Source organism: Colobus angolensis, unplaced genomic scaffold, assembly GCF_000951035.1.
Source record: "Colobus angolensis palliatus isolate OR3802 unplaced genomic scaffold, Cang.pa_1.0 Scaffold75, whole genome shotgun sequence".
NCBI lineage: Eukaryota > Metazoa > Chordata > Mammalia > Primates > Cercopithecidae > Colobus > Colobus angolensis.
Genome location: NW_012121265.1, coordinates 3,211,427 through 3,237,754, shown reverse-complemented (window position 1 = coordinate 3,237,754; position 26,328 = coordinate 3,211,427). Strand labels below are relative to the sequence as shown.

General features: G+C 38.0%; 1 protein-coding gene across 1 annotated transcript in view; it reads left to right on the top strand.

The window, feature by feature from the left end:
- ATRNL1 (attractin-like 1) overlaps positions 1 to 17,986 on the top strand; it is an 834,587-nt gene extending 816,601 nt beyond the window's left edge. Inside the window, exon 29 of the mRNA XM_011927827.1 lies at positions 13,629 to 17,986. Within this exon, the coding sequence (XP_011783217.1) occupies positions 13,629 to 13,750 (122 nt within the window). The 3' untranslated portion in view covers positions 13,751 to 17,986. The remainder of the gene's footprint in view (positions 1 to 13,628) is intronic.
- Positions 17,987 to 26,328: the final 8,342 nt, after the last annotated feature.

The window sequence follows — 26,328 nt, the reverse complement described above, 5'->3', positions numbered from 1 at the left end:
AAGGGGGACAAAATAGAATTAATTTAAATATGCAGTTATTCATAGAGGATTTGCTTTTGTTCTTATAATTAGGATCCCAATTTGTCAAATGCTTTAACAACATAGTCTTGCAGCCTTTTACTAAGGGAGGGGGAGGGGTGAACATCCAGGTTAATTATAAGCCATATATTTGTTCTCTCAAGATTTGCTTTTACATCGCTTTACGGCAAATGAGAAATATCTTTGCAAATAAAAATTGTAATCTGCATTTCTCCAATTTTAGTAAGTGAAAGTTGGGTTTAAGAGAATATGAAACTAAATCTGATTAAATTATACTTTTTGAAACCTAACAGTACCTTACTTACTGCACTGCACTTTCTTAGATTTAATGCCTCTAAAGTATAATGATAATATAAGTTTCATTTAACTATTTAAAAATAAAATGATTACTCTAATTATGGGAACTCATGTACCATTGGGCTGAAAGTCAGAGACAGCTGGATGGTGAACTGGCCCCTTGCCCAGACCTCAGAGGAAGATTAATTTGAAAACTCTTTACAGAACACAGCCCAGAGCCTGCTGCTCAGAAGATCTTGCATTAATCAGCCATTGATCATAAGAGATTCCCTTTATTGACCTGAAAGCGAGGTGTTTTCATCTTCATGCCAGCTAAGGCACTTACTGAAAGTAGGTACACGGCATCCAGAGTGAATATGCCTAATAAAGAGAATAAAGTTTTCCATCTCTCCCCACAAATGACATTCTGTAATGACATGTGCTAATAGTTTCTATCTCCATCCATCCCTTAACCCATCACATTGCCATCCTATGAGGAACCTATGGTTAACAAGGGCCCCTTTCTGCAGATACACATGTCAAATGACCGAGGAAACATGCCGGCAGGGATTGTGGAACCAATCTATGAGAATTCTCTTTGTGTCTGAAAATACCATGGAGTGGATGCAGGGCAGTATTTACCCCCCTGGATATAACATCAGAAAGTTCCAGATCACTCTGAAGTCTGTTCTCTCTATGATTTACCTGCCTGTGGAGTTTGAAAGGTCCTCACTAGTGCTGACTCTTTCTGACACTTCTCAATCTATAGTAGCTCAGAGGCCACTTTGATTGCTCCCAAAGGCAAAATGGGGCACCATGACACTTTTTTCACTCAAAAGGGCCAGCATTTATGGGATATACTCAGTCAGATTCTCAAAATTGCTTCAGAGAATCCTCTGTTAGATTAAAGGAGGTCATTTAATCAAACGACTTTCCAAAAGTCCCTGTTTTGAATTACTGGAGAGCATGTGTACTATCAGGGTCCCAGATCACTTAGCAAACATCAGAGGAAAGGTTTCAGGTCTGTTTTGAGAAGTGTACTGTCCAAGTCTACTGCTTTTTCCTTCAGCAAAGGAAATTTATCAAGGATCAATTTGGCTACAGACATACCTGTTTTCGTTAAAATGCCTTTGGCCATTACATTATCTATAATAACTTTCAGTAAGGTCTAAGCAATTTATAATAATATTAATAGAAAAAAATCATGATTCTCTACAGCATTTTCCCTTCCATTTCATCTGAATGGCTACAAGTGAGTGTTTGCATAACTTTTTCTAGTTTTTTTTCTCCCATTTTGCCATGATATAGTTTTATATGGAAGTCATAAATTTGTTCTACCAATGGAGTTTGTTAAAACAATATTTTGACTTTGCAGAGATCATTGTATATTTTCTATTTATTTTGACGTCAAACTTTTAAAAATATTGACTGCTAGGAACTTAAGAGAGCAGAAATATCACTTTGAAAAATACTAACATTCATTTTTTCTAGTTGATAACTTGTCTTTTAATATTCGTTGTGGTATATCTGTGCTATGTAATATTATAAGCCTGGTAGCTGTCTCCTATACTTTCCTATACGCTCACATAAATACTATGGAAAATTATTATGTGCATCACTACCCAACACTTTAGCCTTGACTTAAAATTGTAATATAATTTCTTATAAATAGGTATCTGAGCTTTAAAAAAAAACAAATAAAAATGCATTCCTGTTGGTTCTAACTTTGCACAGATCCCTTGAGAGAGATCAGAACTCATATGGAAGGTGAACTGATTCTTCTGTTTGGCAAGCAATTCCTTCAGGAACTGAGTTACGTTTATGGTGGGACTTCCAATTAGAAACGGAAATTTTAAAACAAACAAACAACCAGGCTGTTCAGAGATGGCTAGACACAAGATCAAGTCTCAGCCAGGTGTTTGACATTGCCCAGTCTCTTTACTCTTGTAATGTGAAACTTAGAGTCAGCTTCTTCGCTAGTGTTTTTGGCATCATAGAAACGGCCCCTAACCATAAATACAAACCGTAGCTGATACTACCAGTGCAGTTCTCATTCTTATAGAACTATGTTCAGTCCTTCTCAAGTCATTAACTAACAAGACCAAATGCACATTTCTAGCCAGAGAGTCCTTGAGCCCATCCAGTCCCCTGACTTTACAGCAATGCTGTGGCAGCCCACTCTGCTGCCGCCTGCAAGCACACATGGAGGGGAAGCCAGCAGGGATGTCCAGGTCCTTGCCCATGGCCTGATGAAGAAAGGCAGCTGCAGTCATGAATTCGTAGAACCAGAGTGACCTTAGCAGCCACCTACTCTAACTGCTTTCCAAGAGAAATTTCTCAAGAGACAGGCTGAATTTCAAGTCAAGAACAGCTTGGAAGCCACAAACTAAGCTGGCTTACAGTTGCCATGGAATTTTGGGACTATTTGCTACAAACAGAAACAGGATCCACAGGTTATAACTAGCTACTGACCAGTGTTACAGAGCTTGTGGACAATCTCATTCCTGGTTTCTCCTACCTCTCTTCATTTTCCTGTGTTCTCCACCATCAGCCCTCCTCTGGGTCTTCTCCCTTTCTTACTCTACTCTTTCTACCAGGGAAGCCTCATCCACTCTAATGGCGGAGTGCTAGTTTTCCACCCAAGATCTGCACACACACCCCCGCCCCAGCTGAGTGGTGGAGAGGTGTTGCCCGGCAGCAGTTCTTGCTAATGGCATGGGAACAAAGTGTTTTAGAGTGGGGGTACCTTTTCCACCTGCTCATCTTCTGCCTACCATGTAGATGCCAATGCTCAAGGCATTGGTGGATGCCCTGGATTGAAGATGACAGAAGTGTCATCGGTCTGAGACCCTAAATAATGCCATAGACCAGAGCTAAGCTGTGTTCCCCTCTATCCCCTTCCAGACAGTCTGCCACCATTCAGGAACACTTTACGTCATGAGAAACAAACTTCGATTTTGTTAAACCCTTCAGATTTCAGGCTTTAACTATTGCAACAGCTAGCATTCCCCGCCTATATAATTATAAAATCTTCATATTCCATCTATGGTAATTACTCCCAATTCTGCGTCTCTGGCATAGATTTTATTCCTAAGCTTCACACCTGCATATCCAAATAGACAGGTCCACTATAATGACCTGCAGGTTACCAAATTCAGTATGTCTGAAGCCAAACAAATGATCCACTGCTTTCCCATACACCCTGCCCATTCCTGTTCCATCATATGCTTGTGGATACCAATTGTATGCACCCAGGTACTCAAGAGTGCCCTGTTTTATCTCCCATAGTACTCTCTCCTAAATATCTATCCTGTCCATCCCCTTTATCTCTCCTTATTGCCATATTCTTATCTGGTTTCAATAATAGTAGCCTCACCCCCTACTCCAGTCTGTCCTCCATGCTACACTATCTCTTTGAAATAAAAATCTGATTATGCCTCTCTACTCCTTAAAATCCTTCCATGGCTCTTTTTGCCTTGCACATTAAAAATCAAAGTCCTAGTGTAACATCTAAGGCCGCTTTATGGACCCTTTGCTGCTGACCTCCTGTCTTCTCTCTTACCATTCTCCTATCATTCCATTTACAATGTATGTCCCGAAGTTTCTCAAATATTCCTTCTCTCCATGCTGCTGATTTTGTAGTTTCCAGTATCCAGAACACACTACACCCCTCCTGCCAGTGTACTTCTTCCTCTTCATCATTCAAATCTCAGTTCAGAGATCATGTCTCTTGGGAATCGTCAACCTTTACATTCCCCTTAGAGATCACACCTCTATCTTTCTTTTCCTCGTGGCTTCTGCCTACTTCACAGAGTTGGTCTCTGCACCATTGTCAGCAAATCTAGGAGCTCTTGCATCTTTGCCCTAGTTTGATGTTCTTTGAGAACAGCCTGCTACAACAACACTGCCTGCAATATGCCCTCAATACGTGTTTCTCAATTTAACCTGTATTGTCACCCACTCCTAACTGCATATCCTGATAAAATAATGCATATATAGTGCGAGGGTATTGCCTGGCTTATTGCAAGCATTCAGTTGATGTTAACAGAATCAATCATGGTTTTTTGTATTATTATCATTACTGTTTTTATTACTATCAGCAGTTACTCAATGTTTTTGACCATAGCTGATTTCACATCTCTACTAAGTTTTGTTTTTCTTTTTCTTCTAGTTCACAATCATGTGGGAGACATTTGCACCAAAGTAGCGACTTCCTTCTTCTAGCTGCAGATGAGCAGAGTGCAGGTCAAGGGATCTGGAGTCGTGGGTTCAGGTGCCACCACTGTCACCAGCTGTGTGGGCATGAAGTAGTCATTTAGCCACTCCCTGCCTCATTTTGGCCATCTGTGACATCAAGACAAAAATAGCTTCCTGACCCACTTCAACAGAATAGTTTTGAGAAACAACCTAGATAATGAATGTAAAAGCGTTTTGTAACTCTGAAAAATGATAAAAGTCCATTATTAGTAGTATTTCCAATGACATGGGCAATATTAGTATAGACAAATGCTTTCTCTGTTGAATGTTGTCATTCCTCTATTTTGCCATTATCACTTTCGGTTATTTTTGCATTTCCTAATGAGTGGACAACACACGTAAGTCATGTATTTCCGCATGAGCAAATTCTCATTTTCATCATCACAGGCATCACATAAATTCTGCTTTGAGGGCTGTATACAGAATCACCTCATTGATGATATTGCTGTAAATTGGCATTGTCTGTCTTTGAGTCTATCTTTCTAATAATTTTTTCCTTACACGGCATTTCAACCCATGGTAGACATACTGATTTTTGCATGAATGAATGCTTTTACAGATACAGGCAAAATCTTTGAGTGCCTAGAGTTTTGTCTACTATTTCCTATTTGACTTCAAGCTTCTCACTTGATGTTAATGAGAATGACAATGATGATGATGATGAAGATTGCCATTTTTGAACTCTTATATACCAGGCATTTTTAAGCCCTTTTACATTTAATCCTCACAATGACTTGGTCAAAAGAATTCATGTGCTAGATCCACTATAATGTAAACTCCAAGAGGTATAGAATCTTTCATATATCATCGGTTTTGTTCACTGCTAAATCCTTGGGGACTAAAGCAGTGCCTGGCATATAGTAGGTGCTCAGGAAATCATTGCTTCTCAAATGATTTTTTAATCCTCAAGTCTTTGGAGTTTTCTGAGCATTTATAGTTTGTGATTTCTTATTGGTAGTAACAGATTATTATTGAAATTATTAACTAATTTTATATAATACATTATAGTTTATAAAACACTTTCACAGACATAACCTCACTTAAGGCAGCCAACGACATTTTTCCACTAGAAACACTGAAATACAATGTCTCTACCAAATGAAAAATAAAATATAGCCATTATTACAATACCACCATCATTCCATTTCTTCAATGAGCAGTAAGCATTTAAATTAAGAATGACTAGGGTTTACAATAAGGATTGTCAAGTATCAGAATTGTTGGGTTTTTTTTTAATTGAAAGAAGAAAATACTAGAAAATATTTCTGCACTTGACTTAGAAAGAAGGAATTTCCATTTGAGTTCCAAATTTACTTAATCATCTGGAAAGGTAGCTACAAGTCTGATTCTGGTAAGTGTTTGTGTCTCCAAAATCAATGGCAACAAAATATTTTAAATAAACCAAGTAAAGTTTTTGAGTATATAATTAGAAAATAGAACTGATAAGATCACTTGCCAAGAACAGTGAGAATTTGCATTAAAAACAATGATTTGAGACAGTCATGGTCATGATTTACTCAGCACATTCTACCCAATGAGAGAACAATTCGTATCAAAGTGAGGGAGTGCTCAGCAATGTTATAGAAAGTGTTGGATAAAGTGTCTGTGGTGCTAGAGTAGGATAACATTTTCTATAACTTGAACAGTGTGTCTTTAAATGAAATTGTAAAATATTATGATATGTTAAAGGCCAAGCAAAATTTTATAATCAGAATACAATGATCATTTGTATTTAAACATTGGCATCTGTAGTTGTCACTGGTTTTTAGTAGGTGAGGGGAAATATCTCTTCAAATGATCAGACAAGTATGACTAGTGCATTTGTCATTCCAGTGTCTTCGGCACTTGAAGTTTTTCCATTTTTGTTCAACAATGTAACCTTTGGAGTTTTGCCTAATAATGACTTCACTTGTGCTGGCCTTCCAACAGATAAATGAAAATGGAAATGCATATTTTCTAATTATGCATCCAGCCTTAGTTGCATATTGGCGAGGGTGGCCACACTGAATGTTAAATTAAGTCTGCACAATAGTTAGAGTCTATGTAACATCAAAGTTTCCCAAAGTCACTTTCTTAATCATGTGAAGGATAGCCAAGACTCTGATCAGTAGTATGTAGCTATATACGATCAGAGGAAAAACATTTAAACATCCCAGCATGGTATTTCCATTTAAATCTGATTACAGTGAAATAAAACTGTAGCCATTAAAGGTTTAGAAGAACTACAAATACAAGCAGTAAAAGAAGACAGATAGTAAATGAGGTAGTAAAACATTTCGGCAGGGCAAACAGTTTATAGCACTCATTCAGTCGTCCTGAAGCAGACTGTACAATTCACTACAAACCCGGCACCATTCCCTGAACTCCACTTAAACCTACAATTAACCTTTCACGCCTAATGAAGCTGTTTTCCTGGAAAATTAAAATATATAGTGGTGCCTGCTTTTACACAGACTTCGGAGGAGAGCATTTCAAAATGAATGACTTTTCTGAGGCTTTTGTTCAAATGTAAAATGGAGGTGCTATGTTTGTATATAAAGTGGGAATGTTCTTTCCAAGGCAATTTCATTTGATGTGCAGTATTTTATTACTGTACTTATTAATTGTTCTGCATAATTGTAAAAAACACACATCAGTAATTTTATGATTAGATTGTTACTGCTGAAGTCTACTATTACCATTTCACTTCCATTAGGGAAAACTAGAGTTTTGCTAACAATAACTAAATTCCTGGTTTTCATTGCAAATTTAGTGGTTTAAAAAGACATGTTTACCATTTAATTATTTAGCTGTTATTTACATTGCTGTCTCTTCAGGTCATGTTTTCACATGTTTAAAGATAAATAAAATTCTTAAATTTCAGGAGTCATATATTGTTTTTTCCTAAGGTTGCAAGTGAAGGTCTGATTTTGGTGTATGTTCTACTTATTTACAACATAGCTGTGGGGTACTCCCACATTCATTTCAGCATTATTCACAATAGTCAAGATATAGAAGCAGCTATATGTCCATCAATGGATAAAGGGAAAAAATAAATAAAGGGAATGTGGTCTTTATAAACAATGGAATATTATACAACCTTAAAAAGAAGGAAATTCCGTCATTTGCAACCCATGAATGGAACTGGAGCATATTACGTTAAGTGAAATAAGCCAGGTACGGAAAGACAAATACTGTATGACTTCACTTATATGTAGAATCTAACAAAGTGATCTCAGAAATTCAGAGTAGGAAGCTAATTACCAGAGGCTAGGGGAAGGGGGAGGGATGGTGAAAGGGAAGGTGTTGATCTAAGGGTACAAACTCCAGTTAGACTGGAGGAGTAAGTTTTAATGATCTGTTGCACTACATGGTGACCACAGTTAATAACAATGTATTATGTATTTCAAAACTACTAAAAGAATAGATTTTTAACATTCTCACCACAAAAAAAGATGGTAAATTGGAGAGGTGATGGATATGTTGATTAGCTTGATTGAATCTTTCCACAATGTATACATAGGTCAAAACACCACATTGTATCACATAAATATCCACAATTATTTGTCAATTAAAAATAAGCTTTAAAAATAGCTGTGGTAACTCTTGGCATCCAACCCAGGGACCACTGAGTTGTGCCCATTTTCTGAGGGAAATTACTATGGTCCTGAAGGAGCCTGCTTCCTTTAGGGCTTATCCTGCCCTGGGTGAACAAGAGCAGCCACTGGGGCTATTCTCTGTTAGCAAGGACCAGTTTGAAACAGCAAGAGACCATGGATAATGGAATAGGAAACAGAGGGATGGTATGTTCCTTCCTATGCGGCTTATACTTCCTATTTTAATCATCTAAATGTTATAGTGTCTGGTGTTTAAGCACTAAAAGTACAAAAAGGTAAAGCTTATAATAACTATTGAAACCCCAGCATTTTTTTAATCTACTGATATATTTTTATGTAAATCCTGCTAGCCTGCAGCATCTGTGCATCATCTTTACATGGTAAATGAAATTCCTTTGGACCACCAGTCTAAAATAATGAATTGTTCCCCCAGTTAATTGTATTGCTTTGATAACACGGAACTGTGCTAGGCCTAGAGAACACAGTAAGTGAATTTCATCAGATGATTTGTGTGACGTTTTGAAAAATGATCTTCTGGAGTGACCTGATTTTAATGGAACTCTAGTGGCATGCAGCATGGGCCACTGCCCAGCATCTGACTAGGAGGAAGCACTTCCTCCTATGGCACAAGGAGTGCGGGATCATCCCCAGAAGACCTCTTACTGGGAAAAATTCTCAGGAAAGTCAAGAGAAAGTGTGTGCCGAAAATGGCAACACGAAGAACCTATTGATAGGTTGCTTTTCTTTTATTGATAACATATCTTTTTTAAAACCCAGAAAAGATCGCAAATGACCCTTATGTCTTTACTGCCAGTGTGAAAATAAACCAAGACCAAGCAAATGAAAATAAGCAAAAGCTGTGTATTCTGAGCTTGCTATAGCAAGAGAGTCAACCACTTTCACTTGTGTTTTGGCGGAGACTCAAAGACAGGCAGGGGTGGGAAAGCTTTATTGTGAAAAAAGGGAAGCTTCAGGTGTGCCCTGATGAGAGGCGGTTGGCTTGTGGGAGCTGTAGACAGGCTAACTAGAAGTAGGGCATCCTATGTGGTTAGGGGTACATATTTGGCTTCCTCTGGCTGGAAGTGAGGACACAAATTAGGGAAGCTGTTATTTATTAATCAAGTCCTGGCCATTTGGGGCCATTCATGACAGGGATCACAGTTTAACTTCATGGGTTATTACTAGAGATAGCAGTCTGACTTCTTACAAGTCGACATAGCAAGCTGGCTTCCTGGGCTGATTATTGCAGATCATAGCTTGGTTTCCTGAGCAGATTGCCACAAGTTGTGGGTCGGAATTCTATTTATACATGGTCTGGGCATTATCTTTATGTTCAGTATCTTACCAGAATATAGCTGCTACATTTAGGGGATGGGGGAGGTAATACTGTCTTTGTAAAAAAGCCATTGACTTGGCTTTTCTTTTTATCAATTAAGAAAATTAGATTCCCTACAATAACAAAGTGTGCTGAAAGGCAATAACAGAGATTACTTTCTCTCTCTCTCTCTCTCTCTCTTTTAGTGAGTCTTCCATACACACTATCGAATTCAATAAGATAGGGGCTTTGTCTCCTTTTTTTCATTCTTGTATCTAGGTTCTCTTGTAGGTTGAACGAGAACATAGCAACGTCTGCTTATTTTTAAGGTTCACCTTATATTTAACATGAAGAAATGCGAAAGTGGTAATAACTTGATATTTAAGGCACACACACATATAAATGCAGTTATTATGATTATTATCCTGTTCATAATTAAATTACAAGATTCATAAAGAAGAGTAACTCATGATGGGCCACAAGCGGTGGGGTCCAGTAAAGGACCTAAGCCAAATGAAACGTCGTTTGGCCCATCAAATGGGCAGACAAGACTTTGGGCAAGTGGCCCTGAGTGTTCTCTGTGAGTGCACCATGGTGAACACTTAAATATCTCTGCCTAGAGAAGTGCAAGTCTTTCTACATACACATTGCCATTTACGCAGATCTGAAAATGCAGTTGACTGTTACATTTTCATAAGAAATGACAAAAAGCTGTCAAATTAAAAATAAGTATGATTTGCAATTTTATTTGTAAAATAAGAACTGAAATATGATTTATGATTTTCAACTGAATGTGTTTCCAGGTTTCAGAATCGTTAGTAAACCCAGGACATGTTGTGAGAGACATTGCTTCAATTCGGTTCTGGACTTCATGAAATACAGTGATACAGTGGCAGTTGTGAATTAGCATAGAATTTCCTGTTTTGGCAACTCAAACTGTTTACTCCTCTCCTGATGATATATCTTCTTTAACAAAAACATTTGCATTCACATGTAAACGGAAGGTATTATTTTTTCAGAGCTTATTTGGACTACATCATGCAGTAGTTTGATGAATAACATGATTTCATATTTGGATGTTGTGATCATTGAAATTAGTGTAAGTAGTCTCTGTCCACATTAAAGGAGACATATATTATTTGTCATGCTTGGCTGTCTCTGGATTAGTTGGTGCCAGGAATAAAATAGCAGGAAGCTGTAAATAATGACAGAAGTATGCCAGAAGATCAGTGGAAACTTATGATCAGCTTGAACTTTTAGTTAGCACCACCACAGTCTGTGATTTTAAAAATAATAACAAGGTCCTTCGGCTCTGTTAATTAAACAAATAATGAAATAATTATTAACTACCACAGAATAAGTGTTTAAAACATCTATGTTGGACTCTTCAGAAGTTCCCATGTGCTCTTCAAAGGTCAAGAAAACAGTTTTTATTTAAACTTTGAACTTGTAATAACTCTAAAAAATTCAGGATGACATTTAATATCCTGAAAGAGCAAATTACTTAACAGCAACCCTTACAAGGTAAATCTGTAAATTTATCAGGTTAGCCAATGCTTATTGTAATTTTGTAATTTCTTTCCTTGCTAACACCATAAATTTCTCCTTCTCCACAAATCTCTTCTCTTCTGTTTTCAAATGTACCCAAGGCTCCCTTTTCCTTTAAATAATACACTTACATAATCCCATGCATCCACATATATGCCATCTGACCCTGCTACTTCCATTAGGTAGATAAGCTTACTTATCTCTTCCCATTGCTAAACATCTTAAACATGGAACTTACGCCTGCTGGCCGCACTTCCCATCACTCCATTCCTTGCTTAACTTTCAGGCTTCCATCCTCAGTTAGATACAGAAATGACTCAAAGATCACCAGAATCTTCTCTGAGGAAGTCTAATGGCCTTTGCCACAGGCCTTACCCTGCTGGCCCGTTTGCCACTTTTTACAGACTCCTTGGGCTTGGCCCTCCCTTGACTCCCACAACACTGCATTAGGCTAGTTTGCTTTCCTCTTACCGTCCCCACGTCCCTTTACTGGCATTTCTTTCTGTCCATCAATCTCTGAATTCTGTTCCTGCCAGGAAATACATGAATCTTACCTAGAATTAACCGACCCACAGGAATAAAATAATTCAATGATATTCTATGTAGGATAAGATCTGAAAATGATCTTCCTCTAAGAGTAGCATGTGGAGAAGAGGTCAGCTCAAGTCAAAATCAGGTCTTCAAGACCTTGGAGAAAGGAAAATAAGCCAAAAGTCCTTTTGTGGCCTTTTCTTAAGCAAGGCCAAACAGTCTGGCCTCATGGTTTAGTATGGTGATGTAATACATTTGGTTTTTCTCAAGAATTACATGGGACTCAACATATATGAAAATGATTCATATGTAGCTATGATAAGCCAAATTATCTGGTTGAGCCATTGCTTCTATAAATTTAAATATAAATTTACTATCCCTGAGCATCTTACCAAGTGTTCCTGACCGTCACTGAACAAACAATATAACAAAGCAGATCAACATAATTAAACAATATACTTTTAAAATTACCTATGATAGCTACAGCTCTGCATTTGTGGTCACATTCTGTTAATAATATTCAAGGTCCGTTTCTAATACTTAAGACACTTGTCAGCTAAATGTCAAGTGATCTTTCTTCCATGTCCATTTGTACATAGCATATCTCTATCCATGGAGTGCTTTTATACTTTTTAAAACAGTGAGAATGAAAAGACAAGCCATAGACTGGGAGAAAATATTTACAAAACACATATCTGGTAAAGAACTGTTATCCAAAATCTTCCAAGAACTCTTAAAACTCAACAGAAAGAAAACAAACAACCCAATTAAAAACAGGCAAAAGATCGGAACAGGCACCTCATAAAGAAGATATACATTTGGCAAAGAAATATATCAAGAGTTGCTCAGCATCATATGTCATTAGAGAACTGCAAATTTAAACAACCATAAGATACTGCCACACACCTATTAGAATGGCTAACCCCGAAAACACTGACAACAACAAATGCTGGTGAGGTTGTGAAGTAATAAAAACTCATTCATTGCTGGTGGAAATACACAATGGCACAGCCACTGTGAAATACAGTTTGGCGATTTTTTTTTACTGAACGAAAACATAAGCTTATCATATTATCCAGCAATCAGGCTCCTAGGTACTTATGAATTGAAATGTTGTGTTCACGTAAAAACCTGCACACAGATGTTTTTAACAGCTTTATTCACAATTACCAAAAATTGGAAGCAAGGACAATCAAGATGTCCTTCAGTAGGGAGTGCATAAACAAACTATGGCACATCCACACAATGGAATATAATTCAGCAATAAAAGGAAACGAGTTATCGAACCAAAAAAAGAGAGACGGAGCTATGTTAAATACATATTTGTAAGTGAAAGGAGACCATCTGAAAGGCTATGTACTGTGTGGTTCCAACCATACAACATTCTGGAAAAGGCTAAACTACAGAGACATTAAAGAAAGATCAGTGGTTGCCAGAGACTTGGCAAAGAGAAGGATAAATTGGTGAAGTGCCAGGGGTATTTTAGGGCAGTGAAACTATTTTGTATGATACTTTAATGGTGGATACCCTGCTTTATGCAGTTGTCAAAACCAACGGAACTATGCAACAGAAAGAGTAAACCGTAATTTAAGTGACAGACTTTAGTTGGTAATTTTATCTCAACATTGGTTCAATTTTTCTGTAAACCTAAAATTGCTTGAAATGTTTTTAAAAATCTTAACATGACTAGTTTTGTTCCAAAAAAAAAAAAATAGTAACATTGAAAATTTCTAGTACCTCCACAGCAAACTTGTGTTCAGACATAGAGAGGAAGGCTTAGGGTCATATGCACAACTAGATGTGATAATTTGTCAAACACTGATTTGATTGTTCCAAGTCAGAGTCAGTTAACTTTCTTAGACCTTTGTTCTTCTTCCTTTGTGAAGTTCACATGCCCAAGTCAAGAAACATTTTAGGTAAAGGGCAAACTACTTGAAAACTTCCAGTAACAGCCAAACATGTGATGACTAAATGAAAAGCACTAACAAACAGGGCCCTTCACCACCACTGTTGCCACCCCAGAAATGTCTAAGCAAGCATTTAAATGTTTTTCTCTTTTCTTCCAGGCCTTGCAATTGCCAGTGCCCTAATAGATATTTCACAACAGAAAGCTTCAGATAGTAAAGATAAGACTTCTGGAGTCCGGAATCGAAAACACCTTTCAACACGTCAAGGAACTTGTGTCTGAGAAATGGAAACCGCTCCTGTATATTCTGTACTGTTTTACTCTGGGCTTCTGTTAACGCTGTTCTATGGCCTCGGATTTTATGGAGGCAAATCTCTGTATCATCCCGAGCCTGAGTACAGTTTCCTTCCAAATGGGCAGTGACCAGGTGGCCAAAGACTGTTCATAAGTTTTATAAAAGTATTGATGGTCACAGGTGATAAAGTCCGTTTTTACCACTATCTTAGGCTTATTATAGCTAACATTAAACTACTCTGGAAAAAGATGTATATTGTTTCTTAATGAAGATGAAAAATATGTAATTCATATAAATCAACTGTTTATATCCCAAGACTTTAAAGACATTTTTTAATGCCTGAATGATGAGAATTGTACAGTTTTTGCCTCATAAGCAAACTTGAATCACCTGTATATGAATAGGAAATGAACACACTGCAATGGCTTTAAATGCTCTTTTATCTCATTGTAAATGTGAAGGCAAGATTTTGATGTAGTACGCTGTAGGTAATGTATTTAAATATTTCACATGACCATATCATGTCCAAACTCAGTCTGAGAATGTGACCACTTTCCATCTAACTGGAATGCAGATCAGAATGAGTTCAACTCATTCTGTGCAACTTCACAGGAGGTTTATTAGAATGCTCAGTGTAGAGGACATTCCTGTCATCCATGCCAACTGCCTAACTCATTATCAGAGCCGATAGAGCATGGAAAAGCCTGTCCAGCAATCAGTTGTTCCCCTCCTTCCAAAAACAGCCTCCAATGCCACGACCTGAAGAGAGCCGAAATGGTTATTTTACAGCATACAAGCTTCTGCTCCAGTATGATAATTTTTAGTTGCCTAAGAATCATTGGATCAGACCTAAATGATCCATCTGCATTTTTATAAGAATGAATCTTTCTTTGCCCTTCCTCTCCTAGCTGCTAGATTTTAACTACCTTTTACAAATGTTACAAAATGTATTTTAGAGGCAACGTCTCTCAAGATGACCTGAGTTCCTTCCTGCCAACTGTTCCACTTACAATACAAGTAGAGAAGAGCACTGGCTGGCAAGCATCAACAGAGTCTTCTTCCTAAAGTGAGCACATCCCTGCAATGAGAAAAAGTCTGTGGTTTAGAAAATATGATCATGGTTGCCCACAGTCAGCATACTCTTAATGACTCAAAATTCTGAATTATGGCAGAAAGGAAATATAAAACAGACTTCACATTAGAACATAGAATCATTTACATCCTAACACTGACCACAGTTCACTAAAGCTCAGTAGCATTAACAGATATAGTTTGGAAATGCAGTTTCCTAACTTCAGGGTGACGACAAGATATGTATAACAGTGACAGAAATCTCCAAAGCTGCTGTATATGATATAGCTTTGTTAAATATGAAGGTCATTTAAATACAATTGATGTTTAGTACTATATATGTACTTTTCACTTCTTTGGATTTCTGGAAGGTTACGACACCTTACTGTTTACAGCTAATGTATAGTTACTTGCATGCCATGGTTGTACAGTAGCAGACTACGACCCTATTGTGATATTAAATGTTTATTTCATAATGCCATCTATACATAGCTTAATTTGATGAGGATTGAATGTAATATATAACAGGAATGATTATTCAATATGTAGTTGCATCTTATATAAGATTGCTAGGTTGCATCTTACCACGACTATGTCATTATTTTGATAATTAGGCATTTATGAATTATAGTATATATTCCTCATGTTGGCATGATAATTTTGCTACTTTCCATGCATTAAAAATAAGACAAATTCTTAGAGTAATTTTAGTAATTTTATCTATAATCTGTGGGGGTTTTTGGAGGGGGAGGCCACTGGTTGTTTCTACTTCCCTATGATATTTTCTCTCTCGGTAAAGGAATGAGCTAAGTTTGTAAATGTCTCCTAAAAACAATCAAGTAATTTTATTAGCTTCTTTTGGACCCTTTAAATGTTGACTTCTCCCATTAAAAAATAAATTGATATAACTAGTGATTACAAAGATATCATTTTTTAAAAGTGATGGCCCAATGTATTTAATTCTCTAACAATTGTCACAAGAGAAAGCATACATAATAAAAATACAAAAACATACAGATTTAGATGTAAAATCTATATCAGCTGTATTTTTAGGGAGGCTAAGCAGATGGTATTACTGTGGAAGAATTATCAAGTTTTATTCACCTCAAATCCCACTGGGTTCTTAAAACTTGAAAATTCAAATTGTAGAGGATTATGAGACACAATGCAATGTTAACTTAAAGTTACACTATACCTTTCTGGGCCAAATATTGCTAACTCTGTGGCTAATTATGCAATTAATTCTCAACTTATCAAAGCTTTTTACTGGCAAGAAATTCTTTGCCCTCAGGTGAAGTGGATTGAAAAGACATCAAGGATCAAGGATAGTCACTTTGAGTCTGTGTCTTCGTTTTTCCCCCTACATTCCAGACACTTTAAATTTGGATGTTTTCATTTTTTTTTAAATAAAACCACACAAATATGCAGATACTCTCCCAGAATTTCTCAGTTAAATGGCTGATTCTCTTGAAAACTAACCTTAATGTAATTGTAAACGTTTCAGTTTAGAATGACTTTGAAAAATTCCTTAGATTTTAGGATGTTTTATTCTACCAAATATGAAAAAAAAAATTGGTTAAATACAATGCAGTTTTAAAAATTAACCTGGGGATTCTATTTGAACTAGAAAATTCCTGTTGGAAAAGAATTTGCACATACAGATTCAGCTAATAAATTTTAAGAGGATTAGGATTCTCATAATTGCTTTAAATGAAAATGCATTTTAGTGATACACAGAAATGCCATATCCTATAGTGTTATGTTCAATAGGAAAACTTCAAATAGGACATGTTTAAAAAGGTAATTGATCCTTGCTTTACTTCCCAACATCTGATTTTCTTTTGGCTGCAGTAAGATAGAGGTGCCTGTATGGCTGCAGTTCATGGCATAAGGTCATTTAGGGTGCACACTGGCACATAGGCTGGAAAACAGGCACTGGACCCAGTTTTCAGGTGTGTGATGTTGGGTGTGTTTCACCTTTGAAACTCAGCCTTCCATCTGTAAAGGGCGACAATGGTGCCCACCTTTCGAGGCATTGCGAGGCTAGATGGTAACACACAAAAAGCTCCCACACTGGGACCTTGATGCAACATAGCTGGCATTAACAACTGTGGAGACACCGGGCCACTCTTTTTCTACCAGTTGTTTTATGAATCCACCTATTAATTTCCATCCATCTTTTCATCATAGGTAAAGGTCAATCAGGTTTTTCAAAAAGACTCCCTGAATAACTTAAGTTCCTGTATTTCTAAGATACAGGGATTTCTACGAAACGAATTTGACATTTGGTCAATAAAGACTTAAACTCTTCTTAAATCTATACAGTTTTAGGAGAGTATTTCATAAAATTACTGACTGATGACATTGAGACAAGAGCATCAATTATCACCTTTCACATACAAATTAGGCAAGACAGGGTCAGTGCTTACATTTTGTGGTTATACATGATACATCTTTTTTCAGTGAAGATAAAACTATGATTTGAAAGGTGTCTTGTATTTTAAAAAGATTTTAAAATCTTTTTTAAAAAATCTTTAAAAAAGACTGATCAAAGGAACTATTTCTACCTGCCTATGCTCTTTTTAAATGTCAAGTTTCAAAACCCATTTTTCATTTTCAGAGTGAGTTTGAAATTTACCTGATTACAGGAATTGCTTGGGTTCGGGCAGATTCCCACTTTGACCTCTAGAGATTTAGATTCAGAAACACTGGGGTAGGCCCTGGAGAGCAGTACTCTTAATAAGCTCCTCAGTGCTTCTTACCATTAGGCAAATTAGGGAAACGGCATTGGGTCAAAGTGCTGCCTTTATCGACCATTAGAGGGAGTTCTTTAAATAACAAAGTTATTGCTCTAATTCAAAATGCGTTAAAGAATTTTCCAAGGAATACAAGCCATCTGGTTGGTGTTACAGCAGTGTTTTCATTAGAGTGTACATTTAACATTTTAGTTTTATCAAAATTTTTTGAAATTAAGAATTAGAACCAGAGCTCCTATCAGTATATATGTACGCAGGTGTGCATGCCAGTGTTAAAAACAGATCGTGTAGAAGTTCAAGCCCATTTTAGAAAGCCAACATTTTATGTTATAATGTGCTGTTAATCAGGACTTTATTGAAATAAAAACATTGGCTCTTCCAACCCCCACTGCCAAATGCAGTTTTGTTTTTGTTTTTTTTTCTTTTAATCCTTTCATGGTCACACAGGAAAAAGCACTGAGAACTTGAAAAAGCCTCTCTCCATCGAAGAGGTGATTCTAAAATTTGTTACTGAATTTTGACATTCAAAATACATTTTCCCCTCTTTTCCTCTTCACCAGATTTGCACTGACCTTTCCTGCATGTTCTCTGTGAAGGGCGTGCTGAGCACTTGGAATGTTCCTGAGAATTAAAGGCAAAACTCACAAGGCCTAGCAGCTGAGATTCTAGCTATAATGAGGGTCCACGCCACAGGACATGTGTTACAGAAATTGCTCTTACTTAGAGTAAAAGTCAGCTCTCTGAGACAAGGGCAGCTCTGGCATAGCTGAGTCTTCTGGGGAAAGCCTGCACGTTCTCTGGCAAGCTCTGGGCTTGGTCCCCATGTGGTCATCTGGGGCCCAGCCTTCTTTCAGTGGCACTGCTCTGCTAGGCCTCCGTCAGGTCTCACCGAGAAGGAGAAAACCAAGGAGGATCTAAACTTCTCTCTTTTCTCCAGCCCCCTTCCCCCACAGCACCTGGGCCCAGCACGTGGAACACTTGCTGGGCTCAGGGCCTCAAACAGGCTCTGCCAAGAACCTGACCTGAGCCCTAACCCTGAAGCTGGCTCTGCCTGTGCTCCAGGGGATGGAATGGTGGTCTCCTCCCCATCCCACCTCCAAGACGCCAGGCCAGGAAGGGGCTGGGAAGAAGAGGACCACCGAACCTTGAGAAACACGCCCAGCCTGGCTGCCGTCTCCCAGGAACGTCCGAGAAGAAAGAAGCTTTCGGAGGGTCCTGGATGAAGATGCGCCCAAAGTAGGTAGGGTGACGGGTGGACTCTGGCAACAGAGAGCACCAGCTGCTCTGTGAACATCTAAGTCTCACACACTCTCCTTTTCAGCTTTTTGATGGTGGATCAGTGGTTATAAGGAGATTCGGAGAGTTTAGCTTAAAACTGACTTTTCTCTGGCCTAAAAGGGTTTGCTCAGAGAAATCACCTGTGAGTGGCGGGTGTGTGCGATAGGCGTTCTTTCAGCTCCAACCTATAACCCTTTTGGTAAACACACAATTCCCTCTCCAGATTCTTACATGCTTCCTTGATTGTTTAGAATCAGGGTACCTGGCATGGCCATGGCAGCCAAGATAGTATCAAGCTTTACTTTCTCCGGCCCTACTATGAAAACAGCTAGTATTTTTTTGTTTTCCAAATATGAAACAACAGTATAATTTTAAATTAGCTTCTGTAAACTACACCCCCACCCCCACCCTGCCTGCCACCTCCATTCCAACCTTCTTGCCCTTCAGGGATTAGGTGCAGAGTAGTTTTAGTTGAACAAGAAACCAAACCCTTGAAAGACCGTTGCAGAAACACTGTATTCTTCTCACCATCAAAAGCTTTAACCCGTGTTATTTTTGGCAGAAGTGGTACTTTCTGGTTATTTTTGGCAAAAGTGGTATCTGGCCTAAGTGGTATTTTCACTCAGGGAAGATAGTTGTTTAAACATAAGTTTCTTTAACCTGGCTGTGTGCACAGTCAGGAAATCTCACTCTAGAAAATCTGCCTAGGAAAATGGCATTAGCGAGCACATTCTTTTATAATTCTTTGTGTTTCTATAGCCTCTGTTGCCCAAAGATATTTTAAATTTTGTTCTTTCCAGTGACATATAAGTTTTCTTAGAACAGGTCCTGTGTGAAGAAATACTCGAATTTTAACTCAAATGCCGAGTTTTTTTTTTTTTTTTTTTAATGCCATGGGCCAGTTATCTAAATTTCTAAGATAAAAATGCTCACTACCTCATGTAGGCTTTGCGATGGGTTCTTGTTGTTTTTGAAATGATAAGTAGATCATAGTTAAATGTTCTCTCCTTTTACTATGAAAAGGTCCACACTTAAATTCAGTGAATCATGAGCGTTGATTTTTCTTTTTTTTTTTTTTTTTTTTGTGGCAGTAACACTGAAGTGCATATATGTGCCAACGTTCCCAAATAATTCAATTGCAATTGGAACCAATGGTATGTGTTGCCTGGTGATTTAGAGTTGTGCTTTTCAAGATTTTTACAATATCTATTACATATTTTAAATATTACCTTTCTCAACTTTAAGTGACAGTTTTATAGCAAATACTAACAAATTGTGCTTGATGTTCTTTCTCATCTTCACACACCTCTCCTAACCCTTCGCCAACTAGTCAGCTCATTTCCCCAGTGGCAGACGAGTTCTCTCATACCTCTACCAATGTTTTAAATATAAATAAATAACGTCAAATAGGTCTTGCACATCTTCATGCCCTTGTTACAATGCACGTTGGCAGCAGTAATCTTTTCCTTCAGATCAGCTTGTTTGAAATACGATGGCACTTAAAAAGGGAAGGCCGACTGGAAGGACACCAAGAAAAACACCAGCTCAGCTTAAAGCAATTTGATTTCAACCTGAAATGAATTACCTTGCAACACAAATAGATAATGGCAAACAGGATATGCTACTTATCAAGACTATTCCCTTCTGAGAGTCAGATCTCCAAGTTCCTTTGAAACTTGTTTCCATGTAAGGATAAAAGAATATGATCTCCCCAAACATTTAGGGGCAGATGAACTAATCAGAAGAGGGAAAAAACTCAGAGAATCCAATGTTCATTCATTGTTGATTTCTGAAGTGACAGCTCCAATTTGACCTTCCAAAGCCAAAAACAAAACAAAACCAAAACTCTACCAGTGCAGGCTGCTAACTGAAGCAGCCTTTCTAGAAGGGAGAACTACAGAATAGTTTCTCAGGAGGCTGTGTCTATGATGAGCTTTACAAACTAGAAATTTGTAACGACGTAGAAGAATGCCTTGGTTGTGTTTTTATACATAATGTGCAATGTTTAAATTAAATGATTTTTCTTTTTATGTGCAATGTCTAGAAGACAGTTATGTGATGGCCTTTTTTTTAGTAATTCTTATAAGTGATAATATATCTGAACCATTTTCATTTTGCACATTACTGGATTGATCATTATTGTGGATATCCCAAAAAGCATATACCTTCCTGGGAACCCTTTGAGAAAAAACAATTTCCCTACTGTTTCAAAATATTACGACCATGTTTATAGTCCTCTATACTGCATTAAGATAGTTAATAACATTCTCTTTTTTGGTGCAAATTACTTTGTGTACATATTCTTGATGGAGTCTTGATAATTGCCCTTATAATGTAGGCACTAAGGGACTATTTGAGATATTAGCAAAGATTGTAGCAACATCAAGTTTATTATCTTGGTGGGATGCAAGACAAAGAATAGTGATTAATAATCTCTACAAAGTCTGAAATCTACTAAGACTGTTGGTAAAAAGTGTAATTCAACTTGTAAAATATGTCACTTCATGCCACTAAAAATTAAATGCAAATTCCCCAAATCGGGTCTTAATCACATTAATATAGATCTTCTATGGCAACATTGTTTGGGAAGTTTTGTGCTTTATTTTATCTGAATCAGTCTGTAAACTGTATGGTGAACCAAAATATCCAAAAAATAGAGATAGTTGAATCAATTCTGTCAATTTTTTCAAAGACTGCTGAGGAAGCATGATCTAGTGGTTAAAACAGAGGTCTGGGAAAACTAGAGTAAAACCAAAATTCTACCCTCAGCTGAATAATTATACTTTACTATGCTTTATTTACCCATTGTAGAAAAATGATAACATTGCTATCTCCCAGGGTGCTTGGGAGGAATGTGCTTCTAGAATCTTCAGAACCTCACACCCAGTGCCATGTCCCTCTTGTCAGAGGGCTCTCCATATGGCACTGTGTGTACAAGCATTCAGCAACATTCTTTACATTGTCATAATATCTGTAACAATTTGATTTTCTATTGACGTTCCCATGGGGTCTTCTGAAAGGTTTACCAGATTTTAAAGGTGGAGGGATGCATCGTTTATCACTGACCTACCTAAGCTATCATAATTATTGTGTTGGTATATAAAGGAAGGAAGGAATATGGTGCCCCATCATAATTCGAATTTCCATCTGTAGCTGGATTTTGTACAGTTTAACACTTTGGAGCTTTCCGTTCCACTGTTAAATGATAAAGTTTATACATCTGTACCTAAGAATCTGAAATCTTATCAGGTAATTGCATAAATGAAGTGTTTTACACAAAGCATTAAAATTTGTATCAGAAAGAGCAGCTCACATTCTTTCTCAATCAATATTGGCATATGTAAAACACTTTTAAAGCTCTCGTTGAAATAACAGACTAAAACGTTTTCCTCTCTTCCGGTTAGTCATTACCTAGATAGATGTTTTTCTTTTAGATAAACAATCTACAGTGTGTTTACTGAAGCTTGCATTGATATTCCCCAATAGTGTTTGCTACTTGAGTTTTATTCCAGCAGCTACACGAAATGAGTCCACGGTGCAGAGCAGGCAGGGCCCTCTGGAACCTGAGATTATTTGTTCTCTCACTGTTCTAAAGGTAATTAAGGAGCATTGCATGTTTCTCAATTAATGATTTCTCATTCAACAGGGGATCTTTGATGCTAATTTGTTTTAATCAGGGCAGAGGCTTCTCAAAAACTCTAAACAATTCAGTGAAGAGGAACTAGGAATTTTTGATCAAGTGGAAGAGATTTAAATGCTATGAGGGACGCATCCATCATGCACCTTCAATTCCTGTTCATTTAACTGTGTTCTTTTGAGTTTTCTAAACCAATGCGAGAATTAAGAAATAGAGTATATTGTATTCCATAGTACACTTTTTCCTTATATATTTGTGTGTAAATATAATGGACTTCAATTTCTCCCATTTAAAGCCTGCTTACATTCAACCTTTATTTCTCTCTGTATATAGAATATATTTATACATACATCTTAATCCTCCTAACTGTTATATACACTAGGAAAAGTAGGAAACATGTATGTAAGGGTATACATATATATATGTAGCGAAAGAATGCTGGAGGATACATTACAAATAAGCATTACATTTAAAACATTCTTTTTATCCCTTGGACAACTGTCACTGAGTGGCTGTTCATATTTTGAGCAGCTAAAACCAAACCCTACAATGTACACAGAAACATTCATAAGTTCTGCAGCCGTTGCACCTTGAAGAGGCATGGCAGCCTGATTAGATCCTAGTTTGTGTGAAAAATGACTTCACCGGGTGACTTTGCCCTTACGATAGTAAATACTCAAAGTGGTGAAATTAGAAAAACTGCTTTTCTTTTCTAATGATCAGCTTTTGTCTCACTCTGATGTTTTCAAATCACAGCTACTTTACAGAATGGCAATCATGTGAAAATGATGTTTATTTTTTTACCTTCCTCTAACTGAATGTAGAAAAATCTTAACAAATGTTTGGGAGGCCTAACTAGTTACAAACTTAGTGGGTCGCTGTATTGAAATAAGTGGGGAAATGGCCTGCTTTTTTGTTTGTCTGCTTTTTGTTTTTGTTTTGAGTCAGAGTCTTGCTCTGTCGCCCAGGTTGGGGTGCAGTGGTGCGGTCTCGGCTCACTGCAACCTCCACCTCCCAGGTTCAAGCAATTCTCCTGCCTCAGCCTACCCAGTAGCTGGGATTACAGGCGCCTGCCACCACACCCAGCTAATTTTTTTTTTTTTTTTCTTAGTGGAGACAGTGAAACCATGTTGACCAGGCTGGTCTCAAACTCCTGACCTCAAATGATCTGCTTGCCTCGGCCTCCCAAAGTGCTAGGATTATAGGCGTGAGCCACCGTGCCCAGCCTGTTTGTCTGTTTTTTAACCAGTAGCTCTCAAACTTTAGAGTACGTTAGAATCTTCTGAAGGTGTGCTAAAGCAGATTGCTGGGGCCCACTCCCAGAGTTTCTCATTCAGTAGGTCTGGGGTGGGGCCAGAATGTTTATTTCCCACAAATTCTCAAGTAATGCTGGAACTCGAGGATCGCCATGTGAGAACTGTTAGAAACAAATCAAAAATAAGGCGGGCGTGGTTTGAATGCAGCACCGAGCAAAGCATGTGCCTTCCTCATATATTTCGGCATATTTTCCACAGGGTCTCTGCCAGAAAGTAGGCAGGCCTCGTATGTCTCTGAAGTGGCCTCCAGGGTGAATTTCTGGGCAGGGGCTAAGTGGTGGAGTTGGGTAAGTGGGATGAGATTATTGTCTGTATTTTAATTCATGGAGTGCTCCTTGGAGGGCTTTGCTGGAATAACAAACACCTGAAAACAAACTTTTAAATGGAAATAGTGTCATGGTACACCTGTGCAAATGGGCAATGCTAGCACCCAACTGACTTGTGAAAAGCTAGACCAGGGAGACGTTTCTCAGCCCTGCTGTTAATAAGAATGATCTCGTGTTCTGTTGGACATGAATATTTTAAATAAGGCTGCAATGGATTCTTAACAGACAAGTTTGGGGAGCTCTATTTAAGGACGCAATCGGTTTTCCTTGGAACTGTTCTTCACGGAGTTGCTAAATTGCTCACATAGAGCTTCAGGGAGAAGGCCATTCACATTCAAGCCTCTGTCTGGGGCAAGTGCCCCCTTGCTGCCCACGCTGACCTCCTCTGCTGGGGCTTTCCCTGACGTGTGGTATAATTTCCTTGGTGGCTGTGAATTGGCCCAGTGTGCCTCTCAGTTGTATAATCTTCATGCACAGTGTGATACATTCAATTATGATTTGTTTTTGTTCTGTCAATGCTGGTTTATTTTTTTCTGACTCTCGTAAGGTAGTTTTAGGAGGGTGAGAAGTGAGAAGGTCCTCATATTGGTTTCATTGATTATTTAATTGCATTTACATTTGCCCTTAAAATTCATTAGTGGACATAGAATTAATTAGTAGACATGCAATCAAGTCAAAAGATGACCCTGTAGTGAAATGCATCTTCTGAAAGTTCAAGTATTTGGTAGCACCTACTATGGGCTACACACCATGCCATGTTATTTAATCCTCCCACAACCAGTAAAAGAAGATTATTAGAGTCCCCATTTTACTAAGACTTAGAGCATTGACCTATCTAAGCTCACATGGCTAGCAAGTGCAGACAGAGGAAAAATCCACCATGTGCTGCTTCCCCCAAACCTGCTGTGATTAACATACAACCTTCATACAATGTCAGAAAAAATGATGTCAGAAACTCTGACCACCATTCCTTTATCATACTTTCCAATGACAGAAACCTTTTTAATCCAAGACGTAGTCTCCCTTTTCTAATGGGCACCCTTCATGTTTCAAGTTGTCCTCGGTCTCCCATGTGAAGTAAATGAGCTCTAGCTCTCTCCAGCTTCAGGAAGTCTTAGACTTTCAGTTGCCCGTGACCTACCACGCCCATGAGTCAGCCTGGTTAATCACACAGTCATCACTGTGCGTGTTCCTGGGCTGGCTTCAGACCTAATCATGTCACGTCATTGGGTCGCAAAAGTGCTAGTGATCTAATCAAAAGTGACTTGCTATTACATCTTGATGCCATCATTTCGTCTGTATTCCACGTTGCTGGGATTTTCAGATCTCTAGGCTGTAGCTGCAATGCTTGTTTCAGTCCAGTGCAAAAAGTCATCAGCACAATAGTCCAATCTAGTGACACTTGTGCTTCGTTAGTACTTACCTTGGATGGTGTTCAGCACACCTCCCTTCTCTACTCCTTGGGCTTACTGGGCAGTGGACCGTGTCTTCTGCTGTCCTTTACCCAGCTTTTCCCCTGACTCTAAGCTTTGGAGAAACAAAGCACCAGTTGTCATGGGTCCTCTGGATAGTATTTGTATCGAGTCAAGTCACAGTACAACTTGTTATGAAAGGCATTAAAATTCCTTCCTAGAACTCTAGTGTTGCTATCGTAAACACTATCTAAGCATGGAAGTCTTCTTTATACAGATTGCATACTAACAGGAATTCATACACAGCACTTTTCAGTTAAAGTATGCTTGTGGGACTAGGTAGGTTACTTCTTTTTTTTTTTTTTGTCTCAACCTTGGTTTCCTCATTTGTCTAACAAGGGAGTTTTTCAGGACATACTGGCTGATTCTGTCTGAATTCTCAGCTGGTGATAATGCTATTGTGCTTACCTGCATTGCCATGGCTTCTATGAAATAGCTCTGAGAAGACTGTGAGGACCTGTCAGCTTCATTCAATTCCACAAGAAATACATGTTCTTAAAATGGCACACGAGTCATCCTAGGAATGTGATGTGCAAGGTCAAAAGGTTTTCTTCTGTAATATTTTTGGTCTCCTTTGGTTATGCTTGGGTTGGCATCCTAGCATATTGAAAGAACATGGGTATTGCAGACTCTTCTCAGAGATTTTATCTTTTCTAATACAGATCCTCTGCATCGTACATACTTTAAATATTCTTTATCCACCAGCACC